Source organism: Pholis gunnellus (assembly GCF_910591455.1).
Source record: "Pholis gunnellus genome assembly, chromosome: 1".
NCBI lineage: Eukaryota > Metazoa > Chordata > Actinopteri > Perciformes > Pholidae > Pholis > Pholis gunnellus.
Genome location: NC_136528.1, coordinates 11242269 through 11257863, shown reverse-complemented (window position 1 = coordinate 11257863; position 15595 = coordinate 11242269). Strand labels below are relative to the sequence as shown.

At 44.2% G+C, this 15595-nt stretch overlaps 1 protein-coding gene across 1 annotated transcript in view; it reads right to left on the bottom strand.

Annotated features, from left to right (window-relative positions):
- The window catches only part of nav2a (neuron navigator 2a), a gene marked incomplete at its 5' end in the record, with an annotated part of 107419 nt that overhangs the window by 47867 nt on the left and 43957 nt on the right, over positions 1 to 15595 (bottom strand). Inside the window, 5 exons of the mRNA XM_079158634.1 lie at positions 1380 to 1802; positions 3330 to 3438; positions 3531 to 3640; positions 5212 to 6421; positions 13821 to 13954. Of these exons, the coding sequence (XP_079014760.1) occupies positions 1380 to 1802; positions 3330 to 3438; positions 3531 to 3640; positions 5212 to 6421; positions 13821 to 13954 (1986 nt within the window). The remainder of the gene's footprint in view (positions 1 to 1379; positions 1803 to 3329; positions 3439 to 3530; positions 3641 to 5211; positions 6422 to 13820; positions 13955 to 15595) is intronic.

Here is a 15595-nt window from a genome sequence, read left to right as displayed (position 1 = left end):
AAGTACTTCAAGAGCACTTAGCTCCCTCGACTTCTACAGCTGCCTCAGGGCTGGGCAATCAGCGCAAACCCATGGAGGACAGAAGAGGTAATCCCATCTCATGTTTTTTTATCACCTTGCTTCCCTGAGCCTTCAGACTCGTATCCATATTTGCATTAATTTGAACTCAAACAAATCCCTGCAGCAGCTCTATCACCAGACCCTGGTCTTTCGATGCCATACAAAGGCTGGTTGGAACCTTTCACAACAGTATCTGATAATAATGAAGACAGCAGAGGTTTAAATTGCACAGTGTGACAGTCAAAAGTATGCAGGGGGGCCTGTTACAACACGGATACCGGCTCTGACAGAGCAAATAAACAGGTTATCAGTGTATTAGCATTACTGCGTCTGCAGACAGAGAGATGGGATACTTGTGGGATCTGAGCCGTACAGAACCGCCGGATATCATCCAGCACTTGGATCACAGGCAGGAAAGGTGAGTAAAGAACACTACCGCCCTCTTCTGGCAAGCTTGTATTTCAGACAACTCACAGCCTACGGGGTCACATGGTCAACCATAACAACATATTTCAACCAGCCAGAAACATAATAGCTCATAATAGTGGCAAAAAGTAACTAAGTAACACATTTCAATACTGCATTGACAAACAGCTAGTACACTGTTATGCTAGCAGAGGTGTAGAGGATATTAGTTGTTGGTTCATCTACCAAGGGATGTCAAAATAAATAGACTTTCTACCAAAAATCTATTTTAATTGATTTTTATATAAAAATACAAAAAGATATTTTTATAATACAATACCGTTTGTCACCCTGCAGCTGTTTGATGGTTTTGAATATAGAATCAGATACTATGTTCTCTGGTTTACTTCAAATTACAGAAGAATGATGTGAAGTTATAATCTTGAAAAATGATCAGCCACTGTGCTGAGTGTCTCTCTCACAAAGATTGCATTCGTTGCATGGTAAGTAGCAATTTCTGGGGCTGTAACTAATGATTATTATTTTTATTAACAAATCAATTGATTGATTTATGTTTTTCAATTAAGGAATCTGAAAACTATGGAAAATGCCGGTCACAGGTTAAAAGAGACGAGGTGACATCTTGAAATTTCAGTTTTTTTCTAACCAACAATCAAAAAATAAAAGGTGTGTTATTTATAATGATAAAACACAGAGAAAAGCAACAAATCCTCACATTGGAGAAGCTGGAACCAACAAACGTTTGGCATTTTTCTTGATAAATCAACAAAATTGCTGTCAAGTAATTATCCTTTCCATCAATTTATCGATTCAAGGACTAATTGTTTTCCGCATCAGCAATTTCCAAACCTGTTTGTGGGATTAAAAAGTCTCCGTCAGTGTAATCCACTTACCCGCTGGCGACGTCATCAGTGCGTGCAGCGTTCTTGCTCAGCACGTCTCCATCGCTCATGTATCCGGTGACGTCCACGGCGATGCCGTCCAGGTCAATGTCCTCCTCGGCTCTGTCTGCGAGGTCCACGCTGCAGATGGCTCCTCCCCTGCCAGCCAGCTGCCGCCGGAGATGCCCAGGGTACAGGTAGCGCCCCGTCGGGCCGCCTACCACCCGGCCGCCGTAGCTGTTCCCCATGGAGGGGGCGTCTCCCGCCTGCAGACGAGGGCTGGAGTGGCCCAGTCGCCATGATGACAGGGAGGGGCGGGTAGAAGTGAGGCTGAGGATGCTCCGACCCCCTCCGCTGGTGTTGCTGCCACTTCCGCCACTTCCGCCACCGCTGACATCTGTGGTGACGCTGCCATCGAAGGTGGTTTCCAAGGTGCTGAGAAGAAGGAGACGGAGAGAGAAAAGAGGTGAAATCTGTGATCCACAAAAGGGAAGCCCCCATTAAATCTGTTCTTAATCAATTCATCTGCAGTTGTGGAAAAAGCCATGACGCTACTAAAAGAGTAAACTGAGCACAGAAGGTACGGGAAGAAAAGAGACCTTCTGAGCTAATTTAATGGATGACTTAATGACTGATCAAGTCTCCACTTGTTGTTTCAAACGGTACAAAAAGTTATCTCACATTTGGGATCACACATTTAGATTACCAGCACAACCAGATCAATTGTTTCTTGGCTCAAGGCCGATCTGTCCACCAAATTCCAGAGAAATCTGTTCAAAGATGTTTGAGGTATCGTGCAGGTTAACAAACTACCAAACCTGTAGTAGAGATAAAAGGTTCTTTGTTACAGTCTAAAACAGGACAACAGGACATATGAACCTTACTACAAAGCCCAAACTAAATCAAGACAGCTGGGTCAGCGCCAAGACACGAGGCCAGAGCAGAGGTCAGACTTCTGTGGGACGGAACGTGATTAGAGCTGAACCTGAATCAAAGACGACATGAAAGACATGCCCTGCGATCAAAGCAAGAGATCCCTCAAAAGAAGGATGAGACGGCAACAAGAAGAAAAAGAGGTAATACCTGTAAACCTAGACAGACACAGTCTGCTGACCATGAGGCAGTTCAAATCCTGATTTGGCCTGTTTACCACTCAGCCGTAGCAGCCATTGTAAGGCGCTACACTTTGATGATCCCCAAACAGTAGAGTTTTTGTTTTCCACTGCAACACATTTTATAAAATCCTCTGTGTGCAGTGTTGGATTGACAAAGTGAACCGAAAATGACCGTAAAAATGTTTTGTTACTGTCATTGTTTTGATAAATGACAAATACATTTTAATTTAATCTTTCTTTTTTGTCTGAACAATGAGGCGTGTGCTGATGATTATTCTTAGCAAACTATACAGCATAATTATACTGCATTTCTTCTGTTTCCTACTGGAAATGTATGGAAGAGTATCAGGGTCAACAAATATGCATTTTGACAATAAAGTCAAAATTTCGAGAGTAAAGTAATAAAGTCAAATTGTTGAAATGTAGAGAAATAGTTCGGACTATTAGTGCCAGGCATAAGGCTAAACATTATTCAGTCTTTCATGTGTTTTGCATTTTGATAATAAAGTAAAAATGTTGACAGTCAAGTCAAAATGAAAAACAGAGCTAGAATGTTAAGAATTAAGTTGAAATACCATTTTGAGAATAAAGACGAAATGTCGAGAATCAAACTACTTCAACATTTCAACCTTATTCTCCACAATTCTTCCTGCTCTCATGTTTTTCACCTTATACTCTTCTGAAGCACCTGTTACTCTTCCACAAGCTTTTCTACACGTTTGCAGTAAAGACTTTGTGACAGAAACAAAAAAAATACAATATGTTTCTCGTTACTATATACACCAAACTTAATCACCAATGACAGTTAAAATCAGCTGGCAGAATGAATGTATTTGTTTTTTTTTACCTGTGTGTGACCTGAGTTCCTCGCAAGCTGGACATGGTCTCCTCCAGGTTTTGCCGCAGGTCTGCTATGTTTTTGACGGTACGCAACCGCCTGGTCTCTGGGTCTTCACCTGAGTGAGACAAAAAAGAGACAAGCTCAGAAATATTGAGCGGCACAATAAGCCAAACAGAGACAGATCCTGTTCTGTCAGCGATCACCCACCTGAAAGGTCCTCGGTGGAGAGCTGGCTGGTCTTGGTGAGGGAACCGTCTCCACCACTTCCTCCTGAGCCGGTCTCAAAGCTCCCTGTGTCCTCACCGTCTGTTTGGGATCTGGGGAAAACAAATCGTTCGAGGGGTCAAAGGGGGGGAGGGGGGGATATCATCGATTCTGAATTATTGTGCATTTAGTGGGAACCTAATATTCAGCAAATTGTCACGACAGAGGGATAAACCTGATTAAGAATTAAATCTGCTGTGTTTCAAGTCTTGTGACCGGAGTCCAAAATGAACGCCTGCTAAGCCCCAAATGCCAGTAAAAGGTAGTCTTTGAAGGATAAATCAATACAGTTCACCCGCTGCACTGGCTGGTGCCTTTTTGAGACGATGACGTTTGAATGCCTGGGTTATATCCAGCCTTCGGTCTTTGCCTGATCCCAGACTTTGTCCCTGTTGACTAGTGCACACTCTCTCTGAGTGGGAGCCAGTCAAAGTCTGCCTCTTTCACAGCATGTAAACTTTTCTTTAACTTCTGGTTAACTGACCTAATATCGGTTGTATTAACATTCTGTCAAACAGACTCTTTCTGACAGGTGGAGGCGTTATAATGCTGCAGGTAATGGTACCTGACAGGTACACAGCAAAAAAACAAAGGTTCTGAGTACTGATGATGGGGGAGTTCTGGAGAGGTGGGCTGCTTAGCTCCAGGTCAGGATGTACAGAGGGAGAAAGGGCAACAGCGCAGGGAGGCTAATGACTCGTGGAGAACGAGAACGAGAGGAACCTCCTTCCTTATCACACTGGGACCGGGGCAGAGGTCAGAGGCACACGACGTCCACACATATTTACACACACATGCAGACAATACGCTCCGCATACACAGATGTGACATTCCTGGCTAACAGTTCACAGATGGCTCGATACAGATTTTGTACGTTCAGATGCTGTCAGAGAATCAAATGTCAGATATGAGATGACTTAAAAAAGTTCTCACAAACTTTGACTAATCCTAGACACACCATACTACGGATATATACGGGGTTATACACCAATTTGTAGTTATTTAAAAGCGTAGATAGTCAAGAACAGCTTACACAGAACTGTTATCAGGTATACGACTGAACAAATACACTCACAACATTTGCCAAATTCAAATATGGTAGACACTGAAGAATTCAACCTGACCACTTCTGGAAAATGTGCTGTGTGTATGACTTTTAGTCGGAGGAGGATGTGCAATGGTTTATTGACTTTGTTTATCAGTGTTTTATGAAGCCTGATCTTACTCGCTGTGTTGTAGCCCGGCTTCAAGTTATTCATAGTAGAAACACAATCAATAAAGCTTCATTTATTCTTAAAAGAGTTCTTCACAGATTTAGCATTGCACTCCTTTAAACACCGTCAGACTCATAGTTTTTTTAAAAAGTATCAAAATATGCAGCAGAACCAGAGATATTGTATTTTCCATTCAACACTTTCTTCCCCCGTGTCAAAATCTGGTGCCTATGTTACCCATAATGCAACTAACAGTTCGCTCAGAGACTAGCGTGTGTTAGTCAATAATGTTTTTTTCCCCCCATAAATTTGAATTTAATTGTTTAAAATATTTCATATGTTTGAGAAATACAAATATGAAAATGATGAGGATGTATTGGCAGGCCCAGTCCGAGTCCGTGTGATCTCACCTGTACATGAAAGGTGCAACGGTGGCCGTGTTGGGGTGGCTGTGGTGCTGTTGAGTCTGAGGTAGCTGCACGCTGATGGTGTTGCTGGCTGTGCTCTGTGTAGAACCTCCTCCTGCCACGGGGGAGGCGCTGGTCTTTCCCTCTGTGGAGGCCAGGCTGGAGGTAGAGCTGGAGTGTCTGCTGTCCCTGTCTCTGTCCAGGGGGCCGCGGTGCATGGCGAGACCCCCTCCTAGCCGCATGCTCCGAGGCCTCTCCCCCGTCTCCTTCACTGAGGAAGCTTTCCCCCCGACTCCCGGGGCTTTGCCTCCTGGCTTTGGTATTCCGCTGTGTGCAGGGGTGGAACTCTCCTTTTTGGCCACTTTACCCCCCTTGGGAATGAAGCTGGTGATTTTAGAGGTCCTTTTGTTTGAGCTGTCCGTGTCTACAGCAACAGGTGCTACTTCCTCCTTTAGCTCATCCCCCCTGAGCTCTGTCCGGTCGGGGGCCGAGATGTGTTTCCCCACCTCCTTCCCTTTCTCCTTCCCCTTCTCCTTGTCTTTCTCTGTGCTTTTGATAGAGCTCTTCTTGGCAGTCAAAGCTCTGCTGAAAGTGCGCTGGGCAATGCCCCTCAGGGCAATTTTGGGGCTGCTGGCGGTTGTAGGGTCAGTAGTACCTGCAGAGGGAGCTGCTCCGTAGGCCGTCCCGTTCATCCCTGGCCGGACGTTGCCATCGTCTTCCCCCAGGGGCTCGGTGTTGGAGCCAGCCTCGGCTCTCTCCACCTGCCCGGCTCCGAGCTGCCTGGCTAGGGCGGCGTTGTCAGCCTGGGCCCCTGCTCCATTGGAGGATGAGGACGATTTGGAGCTTCCTTTACTGTTGAAGAGCTTAAGCTTCTCCAGCATTGACTTCTGAGCGACAACCTTTGGAGGAGCGTCGGCCTTACAGGAGGCGTCCTTCTCCTGCTTGACGGACTGCATGGCAGACGCGGGGCTGCTGGTGGAGGAGGGAGAAGGGGAGATGTGCTTAGAACTTATCGACTTGCTCCTCCAGGGCTTGCTGCTGCTGTTGGGCTGGGGAATGGCCGTGGAAGAGGAGGTGGAGGACAACGAAGTTGGGGGAGGGTTCTGGGCGGAGGTAGCGGCGGGGATGCTGGTGGAGGAGCTGACGGTCACTGCAGATGACGGAGCATGCTCAGTCATCACCGAAGGCTGTGAGGTCATGCCCTCTGAGGAATCTGCACCAGAAAAGAGGATTAAAAGATGAAATAGGGAGGTACAGTTGAGGAGGAAAAGATGAGCAGAGGAAGGATCTGGGGGAGAGAAGAGATATGAGATGCTGAGGCTAGACTGACCCCACACAAAGTGGCCTTATAAGGACCTGGAGGTGGCCTGCATTGATGCAGCCAAACGTGCCATTACTTTCCTTCGGGCTAGCCACCAAAACTGTTAAAAACCCTTTAGCACTAACAATGAGAGGAGCCCATCACAAACTGTTTATAAAAACAATGAGCAGCAGGCTCAAGTGCTTTAAAGTCCTGCCAAGCAGGCCAAGTCAAGAAGCAGTGCTGCTGCACTTATAAGGCTTGGACTTATATGGACTGCTTTTGGTCAGCGTCCCTCTGCTTTACAAAGAAACATTGTCTGGCTACATCTGGTTACATGTACTCAGTACCTTGTAAATTAGATTCATAAACGGTCTAAAACAGTACAGTTTAACTTGGACGTGAATAAAATAGAAATACAAAGCTTTTTTTTGCAGTGCAAACATGCTCCTGTAAACCACAGTTTCAATCTATGAGCCCAAAAACTAAGTGACTCAGCAGCATCTCAACGGGCAAACTTACCAAGAGCTGAAGGAGCGAGAGAAGAGCTGAAAATCCTGGCGTAAGTCACTGCTCTTACTAAGAAAACTACAGTATCCTGAGCTGCTGAGGTTGTCGGTGTGAATGCAGAGGGGTGCTACTAGCAGCACAGACTTCAGACCAGTAATATTTGAATATTCAAACACCAACGGCCAGTGAGAGAGAGGGCCTGTGCAGGGAGCACTGGGAGGAATTAATCACAACAGTTCCATTACAACACCCTGCCCCCCCCCCCACACACACACACAGAGACTTATATTTATTTCAAGTCACTGCTGCTGCTGTGTTGTGCCGTCTCATACAACTGTAGTCACCTTGGACCTATGGAAATTTAAGTTCCATATACACTGCAAAAATAAAGCTCCTTTATTTACAGGATGACAAGATGACAGAAAAATCTTTTTTTGCATATATTGATAAATAGGTGCACAATATGACAAGGGATGGGATCCAAAGGGGTAAAAGGCATTTTCATTTTAAACAAACAAATATTTGCTATGTAAAGATGGAGTGCAGTAATGTCTACATGAGTATAGAATGAAGTCGATGTGTGTGTGTTGTAGTCCTAAATTGCACTAAAAGGCGCGTGGTGCATGTTCATGCATGTTTATGCATGTGAGCGTGCCCCACTGGCTAACACACCTGCTGGTCTGCACTGCGCTCAGAGAAGTAGGCAGGTAAGCATTAGCATAAAGACAAATGATACTCAATTGTTGACTTTAGAATTCTTCAACCAAGATGAATAAGATAAGATAGAATGCCAACATAGGAATAAAAAAAACAATACAGTAAAAAAACAACATATAATAACAACAGAGTATTAAATATAAACTGTATAAAAAGTACTACCACTAGTGTCAAATAGAATAACAATAACAGTAAGATAAACTTCGTAAAATGAGTGCACTAAAATAGAAAATGATATTAAAAGTAATATTCTATGTTATTGACAAAATAGTAAAGTAATAAACTCTCACGGTGCTCATTTGGTTATGAGTTAAGTTCCCTTTAATTCACACCAGCTACATTAATTCCAGATTCATATGTTATTCATGTGTTCTCATAAAGTCCCCATTTATGCAGAATATTAAACACTAAACCCGCTTGTTTACCCCTTTCTCACTTTATTTAATTTTTACAGCACCTTTCATGTCCTAATTGGAAATAGGCACTCGCTCGCTGGCTCTCCCTTCTCCCTCTGTTTAGCATTTAGTGAGAGCAGCCTGAAACAATGCAGCCATTAAGAAGTGATTAGAGCCCAATTAGCCGTGCTAGCAGTTAGCAATCGGAAAAATGGGTCAGGCTGCTAATAGCTGGCGTCCTATTGGAGGCGGCTGAATGAGAGCGGGATTACGGAGCAGGCAGCAGAGAGAATAAGGGGACTGCAGGTTTGGGATGAGTGAAGCTTTGATGTGGGCCAGCAGGACGGTCTGTGCTGTCCGTGAATGGGGTGAGCTTGGATTTTTTTGGGGTCAGAAAGGAACAGAAGAAGAAAGGCAGGACATGGAGAGGCCCTGGACCCTACAGGGACAGCTGGTCATTGTCATGACTGCACCCAGTGACCGGGACTGACACGCTCCAGTTGGGTTGCTACGGGTGAGGGCAAGTGGTCAATCTTCAACGTGTTGGGTCAGAAGTGACACTAGACGGATGGACCTGGACCCTGTTGCATCATAAACCCGACCGAGGTTTCCGGACATGGTTCAACACTTTGGTCCGTCACAAATAAACTGAAATGCCAAAGTCAGATTAAGGTGCACACCTTTCTGCTGTTTTCTAATTGAGCCTGGGGGAAACAAAGTGCTTAATGCATCTTCTTTTTAAGCAAGCGTAAGCTCAAGTTTACATTTTAAGATAAAAAAAAAAAAAACACCATCACAATGTATGACAACAACCACAATCAAATGATAAAAAATCTCTCGTAAATATTCTGATCACAAATTGTCACTATGGCTCTTTTTTCCAGCTGCATTTTGAGAAACAGGCTTTTAAACATCAGCACAAAATGTACTCGAGGAAGCACTTTTTCTTCAGAAATAAACAGAAATAAGAGTCTTAACGTGACCAAAGAATGGGACATTGACCTAATGACCCGCCCTGTGCAGCCTTGGGCCAAAATCCTGGAATTAATCTGCAAATTGCCCCTCTTTCACAGTGCTGGTCGAGCTGTCTGCTTGAGGCAACATGTTGAAAGAATTTCAGTGTTTACTCCTCAACTGCTTAATTATAGCAGTCATTACAGAATAAAATCGAGAGCAGAAAATGACAGTGGTGGAGTGCCCAAAGGGGAAAGGATCACAGACCACCACTCCACTTCCTGTGTGCCATAAAAACCTGTCTCACCCTCTCTGAAGCTGTCTCAGGCTCTGCCTACTCCTTTACAGAGCCTCCTGATAACATCAAGGCATTTTGGGAAATGAGCCGAAGTGGACCCGAAACTCGTTTCATGGATCGTCACACTCGTGTGTCTGTGCAAGTGCTCCTTTGTGTTAATGCCCGTCTACAGCCGAGGAAAACCATGTAATTCCACACAAGTGTCAACACTCTTCTCTGTGTTTGTATGTGTGTGTGTGTGTGTGTGTGTGTGTGTGTGTATGTTCACATGTCTGTGCATGCATGTCAAGTTTAGGAGAGAGGGGGATGTTTGCTCTGCTCAGCGACTTCAAACGTTTTAACCGCCGGGACCGGTTACCAGAGCAAATACAATTCAGTGTGACCACTTGCACATAAGAAGACGAGCAGTAAATGCATTAGATGTAGCGTCGGCTGACACCGTTTAGACACCACAAGCACTCCAACCCCTGTCATGGTCACAAGACATTGAGCTTAACCTTGTCAGCTGGTCAGGGACCAACATTGCCTGACCTGAAAATGCCCTTCTTATATACAAGTCACTCTCATATGACAAGACTGAAAGCGTGCTTTTGATTTCAAACCGAAGGTGCAGAGAGGATTTCTCCCTCATTGGTCGGGTTTATTTCATTACCTGACACCTTCATAGGCATTTCATTTGCAAAATCTACACACACTACATCAGACTGGCACAAAGTTTGAGGCTGCAGGTGTATGCTTACTCATCACGTTCTGATTTCAGAAGCCTTCACTCTCTCGCTCTCTCCCCCTCCTCAGTCATTGTGCTCCAAAAAGTGAGAGGGACAGCCGGCTTTTGTGCGGAGACTGACACTTTTTAAAGTTTCTCCACATGAATACACTCAAACAGTGACGCTACGGCTCATCAGAAGGCTATTCATTCAGCAAGGGCACCGGCCATACAGACACACAAACGCACACAGAAACACATGGACAGCAGAAAGCGTGCACATACACGAACACCCAGCCACAGGTGCCTCCCCCCCTGCTCGCTCTGCTCTGTGTCACTTGGTGGACACCCAGACGCTGTCACCTTGTGTTAACGCAGAGCAGAAGAGAAGATTCAGGTCTGTTTCTTTGCTGTACAGCCGTGCAGTAACGCGACTCCATTCTGGTGTCAGGGCCATTGACACAGAGCAGATCTGGCCTCACAATAGAAGCTGCAGGTGCCTCTCGGACCATCTGAACCTGCAGCAACACCGTCTCACAACATGCATGTGTGATTATATAATGTGTAGCAGATAAGTGCACAACATGCATTTTTGAGGCAAAAACTAAACTGGAATACTAGACTGACACTGTCAGTTGTACACCACTGTAGCAAGAAGTTGATTACTAGCTGATCAATATCTTTTCAACCTCATTACTTTAACCTAATTCTTCACAAAGAGTTCAGGTCAACTGACTTGACATCCTCTGACAGAAAAAAAGCAGCTTTCTGTAGCAGCAAACATGCAGAAAATTCCAGGATCTATAACAACAACACTGACTAAATCTGCTGCAATACTTTTAAAGTTTCAATGCAAAGCTCAAAGTCTACATCTGAAACTATAAGCTGCAGAACTAGCTCGAGACATTCTACAAGTGCGAGCTGACAAACCTCATAGGTGCTGCAGACGTCCAGAAGGAACAGAGAAAGATGGAAAATATAGGGGGAGATGGACAGGAGAGGAGAGGAGAGGAGAGTCCCAAACCATGGCCGGCCATTCAGAGAGTGTAGGAGGAGGAGGAGGAGGAGGAGGAGGGTGGTATGGCAGGGGGGAGGGACTTGGCAGCATGTCAACAACAAGGCAAGAAAGAGGGGGTGTCGACAAGAGATTGTCGTACTTCCTGCTGCCAATCATATGGTCTGCTGCTCCCAAACACACAAACATATAAACACACACATACACAGTCACTCACACACACATGGTATGGTATGGTACATTTACCATCTCATTTTTTTAACAAAGTTGATCTGATTTCTAGATGAGCTTTGATCCTTTCTGACTCACTAGTCACGCACTCGCCTGGTGAGAAGCGCAAGTGACACCTCCTAACATTAATGCCACTACTACTGCTGCTATCACATACTACTGCTACTACTGCTACACGTACCACTATGACTTTAATATTAAAAGTTCTCTACACAATATTCAAAGCATTAATATTGCAGCAATAACTATTTGCAATGAATAAAGTCCCTCTATCTCCGTGTGTGTTGTAATCCTCTGTGTGAGCTCCTCTGTGCTTTGTTTACATAGCCAGACCGGCCGCATGTGTCTTGTAGTGCATGAGAATGTGCCCAAGTGACGAGCTCATGTGGTCGTTACAGCTGACAACTCTGTCGCCCACCCTCTGGTTTCCCTTTGGGTAAACAAACACTGTTAGCTCTGTTAGCACTGTTGTCGTTATTTGCATTGTTAGTGCTGCTAGCATCGTTAGCTGCTAGCTGCTGGCTCAGCCGCCGCCATGTTTCAGAGCCATGTAGAGGCAATATATATGCTCTGACTTATGTATTGAGCACCCTTAAAGGAGCCCTTCAGCTTCCGGGAAAATTTGCTTATTTGATTTAAAGCCAGGGTTAGATTTATACGATTGATATCACAATCTCATTTCTGTGCCATCAATCTGAATCTACAGCTGGCAGCCAGTAAGTTTAATTTAGCACAAAGCAGCCTGGCAACCACAAGGTGACAGGCTCAAGGAGGTCACTGGCCGGGCCATAAAAATACAAGCGTACAGCCGTCCGGTGCAACCTGTACTTTATTTTTCATTTTTGTATGGATCAAACAAACAAAATACAACGCGTTGTTCCCAGTTTTTATGCTAAGCTTAGCTAACTAGTGGCTAGCACACAGACATGAGAGTAGTTTCGATCAACCCATCTCGCTCTCAGCCAGAAAGTCAACTTCCCAAAATGTCGTACTATTCCTTTAACACGACTACTGTTCATAAACCCACACATATTATGCACAAACACACAGAAACACAACACTGTCCCCTTGAAACTGCCCCATCAATGGAGCCACACATCAGAATAAGTGTCCCATAGTGCTGTTCACAGTGTTCGCAGTTATTTTGTCAATTTGTCTTTAAACACGGACAACTGATTTTCTCGCTCTCTCCCTCTCTCTCTCTCTCTCTCTCTCTCTCTCTCTCTCTCTCTCTCCGCGGTCAGAATTCTTTGTCTAATGCAGGGTAATGAGTTTAGACTGTGAACACTAACAGTCTATATAAAGCCTTGGCCTTCTGAGTTGTGACAACACCGCTCTAACTGAATATACTGCCAAACACACTCACAAGTTTCAATCCTACAGAACTCAAACACTGGGCAGCACAAGTTAAACTGGGTCAGAGGAGTTTAAAATAAACGTGTGAGAGTACATTTCTGTCTCCAACTGAAAATGAAACTCTCCTGGTTGAATCATCAGGACAAAAGATGTTAAATAGTGTTATAAAATATCTGGTTGAGTCTTTATAAGTTTAAGGTACAAGCCTCATGGGTACCAAACTGACAGAAAAACACAATTCCTCAGAAACAAAGACCATCTTTGATGGAATCCCACCACTGTGACAGCAAATTGGACCACGGGCGCACAAGGTAAGAAATGGGGAAGCCAATGTCCCCTTCCCCATTTCCTATGATTCCTATTTCACACAACAGGAAGAGGGCGCTGTTCCTCAACACTAAAGGTTTCAGAATTTCTAGTGGCAGCAGAGTGAAACATTCCCTTATCATTATTGGTAAACACAAAGAAAACAATGAAATAGTAAAGAAATGAAGAAATTTAAAGTGACATGATCACAATGAATCTCTTTGGTTTGTACTAACTACAACAAAGTCTCACAAGTAACTGAAGACAAAAACAACGATGAATTAATGTTTGATGCCATCTTTAAGCAAAATCTAAAACTCAAAAACACAAGCTAAATGCTGTAAACGGTTCAGATGGGATCTGTCCACACCGACAGTAACCCTCTCACCCTGTGAGGATAAACAGTCTGAGCACAGCCGTCGAATGGAGGTCATATTATCCAATAAATCACAGCTCGTCACCTCACCTTAAAACAGTAACAAAACACAGGTCCAAAGGCAGACATTTTTCCTTACTTACATTGTACAGAACAGTCACTGAGCTGCAACAACTGAATGCTTGTTATACGAACTGAGAACAAAACGCTCTTTCGTTAACTGAATTGACCTGAAACATCAAAAGGAGTAGTTTGCTCTTGAAAGGACACAGTATGTTTTGATGCAGCATCGCATGCTGAGCATTACTTTCTGGCCCGGTGTTTCATACTTTCTCTTGGTCTAAATGCAATAAGCAAACTTGCACTTTCTACTAACCAAAGGCACCCAGAGGAGTAGATTCACAATTCACCTTAAATCTGCGAGGTTTCTCTTCTCTCACGTCCTTACCTTTGTTCAGGTGTGAGTTGGCTTTGGTCTTGTCACTGAAGCCCTGGCTGCGTCTGTTCCCAGCAGCACTGGCCGAGCCTCTGGGAGGGATGTCACCGCCGGCAGTGGACACCCTCGCTGAGGGGCCAGGAAGTCTGATGCAAAGAGAGAAGCAATGTAGAAAGAATGTTTTCGATATAAAGCCTTACACAGTGAAGGAACACATTTGTTTAGTTGCAGGTTTACAACACACTTTGCTGGGACAAAGCCTACTGAATTCAAACAGGAGGCTATCACTTGAGTAGAACTGATAAGACAGGGGCTGTGAAGATTTTCTACAGTAAGTGTACAGGGCAGAGCAGCACAAGGGTGTTCCTCATGTTACTGTAGCCTATAGCACAATGTGCCATCTAAAATGTACTACACGATGCTAACACCTGCTATAACATCGTATATTTCAGGCAGAGGCAACTGCTGATGAAGAACTAATGTCAATGGCTGTTGTTTGTCTAAGCACTAAGTCACAATTGTTTCTTCTCATTAAGTTATTAATATTTATGATCCGTTTAAAGGATATGAGCAGCCTGCCAGAAATAATGGGCATGTTTATTCATCACTTGTTTTCCAAGTTGTGAATTTGCAGCTTGTGACCTCAGTCGATGCCCGAGGAAGTTAATGTACTTAATTCACTATATAAACATTTTTTTTTTACCTTTATTGATTTCCGAGGGGAAGAGTTCACCTCTTGAGCCCTGGTTGGGCTGCAAGGTCGAGTCTACCTCAAATCGATGACTAAACTAAACAATCAGCCTGCTGCCTGGATCTTTGCCAACTTTCTTTATGCTTTTCGCTAATTTAGACTCTTTAGATACATTCTTATGTCTGGCTCATATTTAGTTTGAAAGTCTGTGGCTTGGCTTAGAAGATACACACAAGTTCAATAAATGTAAACTCAGCTATTATTTGGTTTATCTTGCACCTCTGCTTGGCTCCGCCTTCCTATGTGCACCTACAGTAATCTAATGGAGACAGATGAGCTCACGGCAGCGTGGACGTTTCCGAGTGCGTTGGACGGGCCGACGGGTCCCAGGGGAGGTGTGAGCTCAACAGCCTCAGATTACACGTCCTGCTCCTTTATTTCCCCACATGGATTAGACAGGAAATACTGGCCATGGATAAGCCTTGGTGAAATTTATGACACCTTGATTCCATATTGTGCGTCGATCTGCTGCCTTTGGTGAGGTCCGTGAGCCGAGCTGTAATCTGACCAGGCCGTGGCACACAGACGGCTAATGAAATGCTAATTCACAGGCCGGCGACATCATCATCATCAACCTGGGACTGTGAGGCAGATGCTGATAAGCAGATTACAGCTCTCTCTCTCAGCTCTTGTATACATTGTAAAAATTCTCATTTCCGGCATGCCATTCACTTAAACTGGCCCTTATTTATCTGGCCATTGCAAGGTAATGGGTTTTAGCACATTATTTAGTCAAGAGCTGCCTAAGATCATTTGGCTTTGAATTATGGCAGGGCCAGTCAGTCTACTGCCTTCCCCCTTTGGATATGGCCGTGTATAAAAGAAATGATCTATGTAATGGATATATGTAAAAAAAAAATGACAATGAGTCAAAACTAACATGAACGCATCTCTACAAGAGTTGCCTGTCAATTTATATTCTCTAAAGTCAAATTAGAGAAGTCAAATATTCTCTAAAGTCAAATACAGGAAAAAGTGCAAAAGAAAAAAGGGAAAGAAAAGGCTGGGGCTTACCAGCCGGTGTTCTGTGTTATGT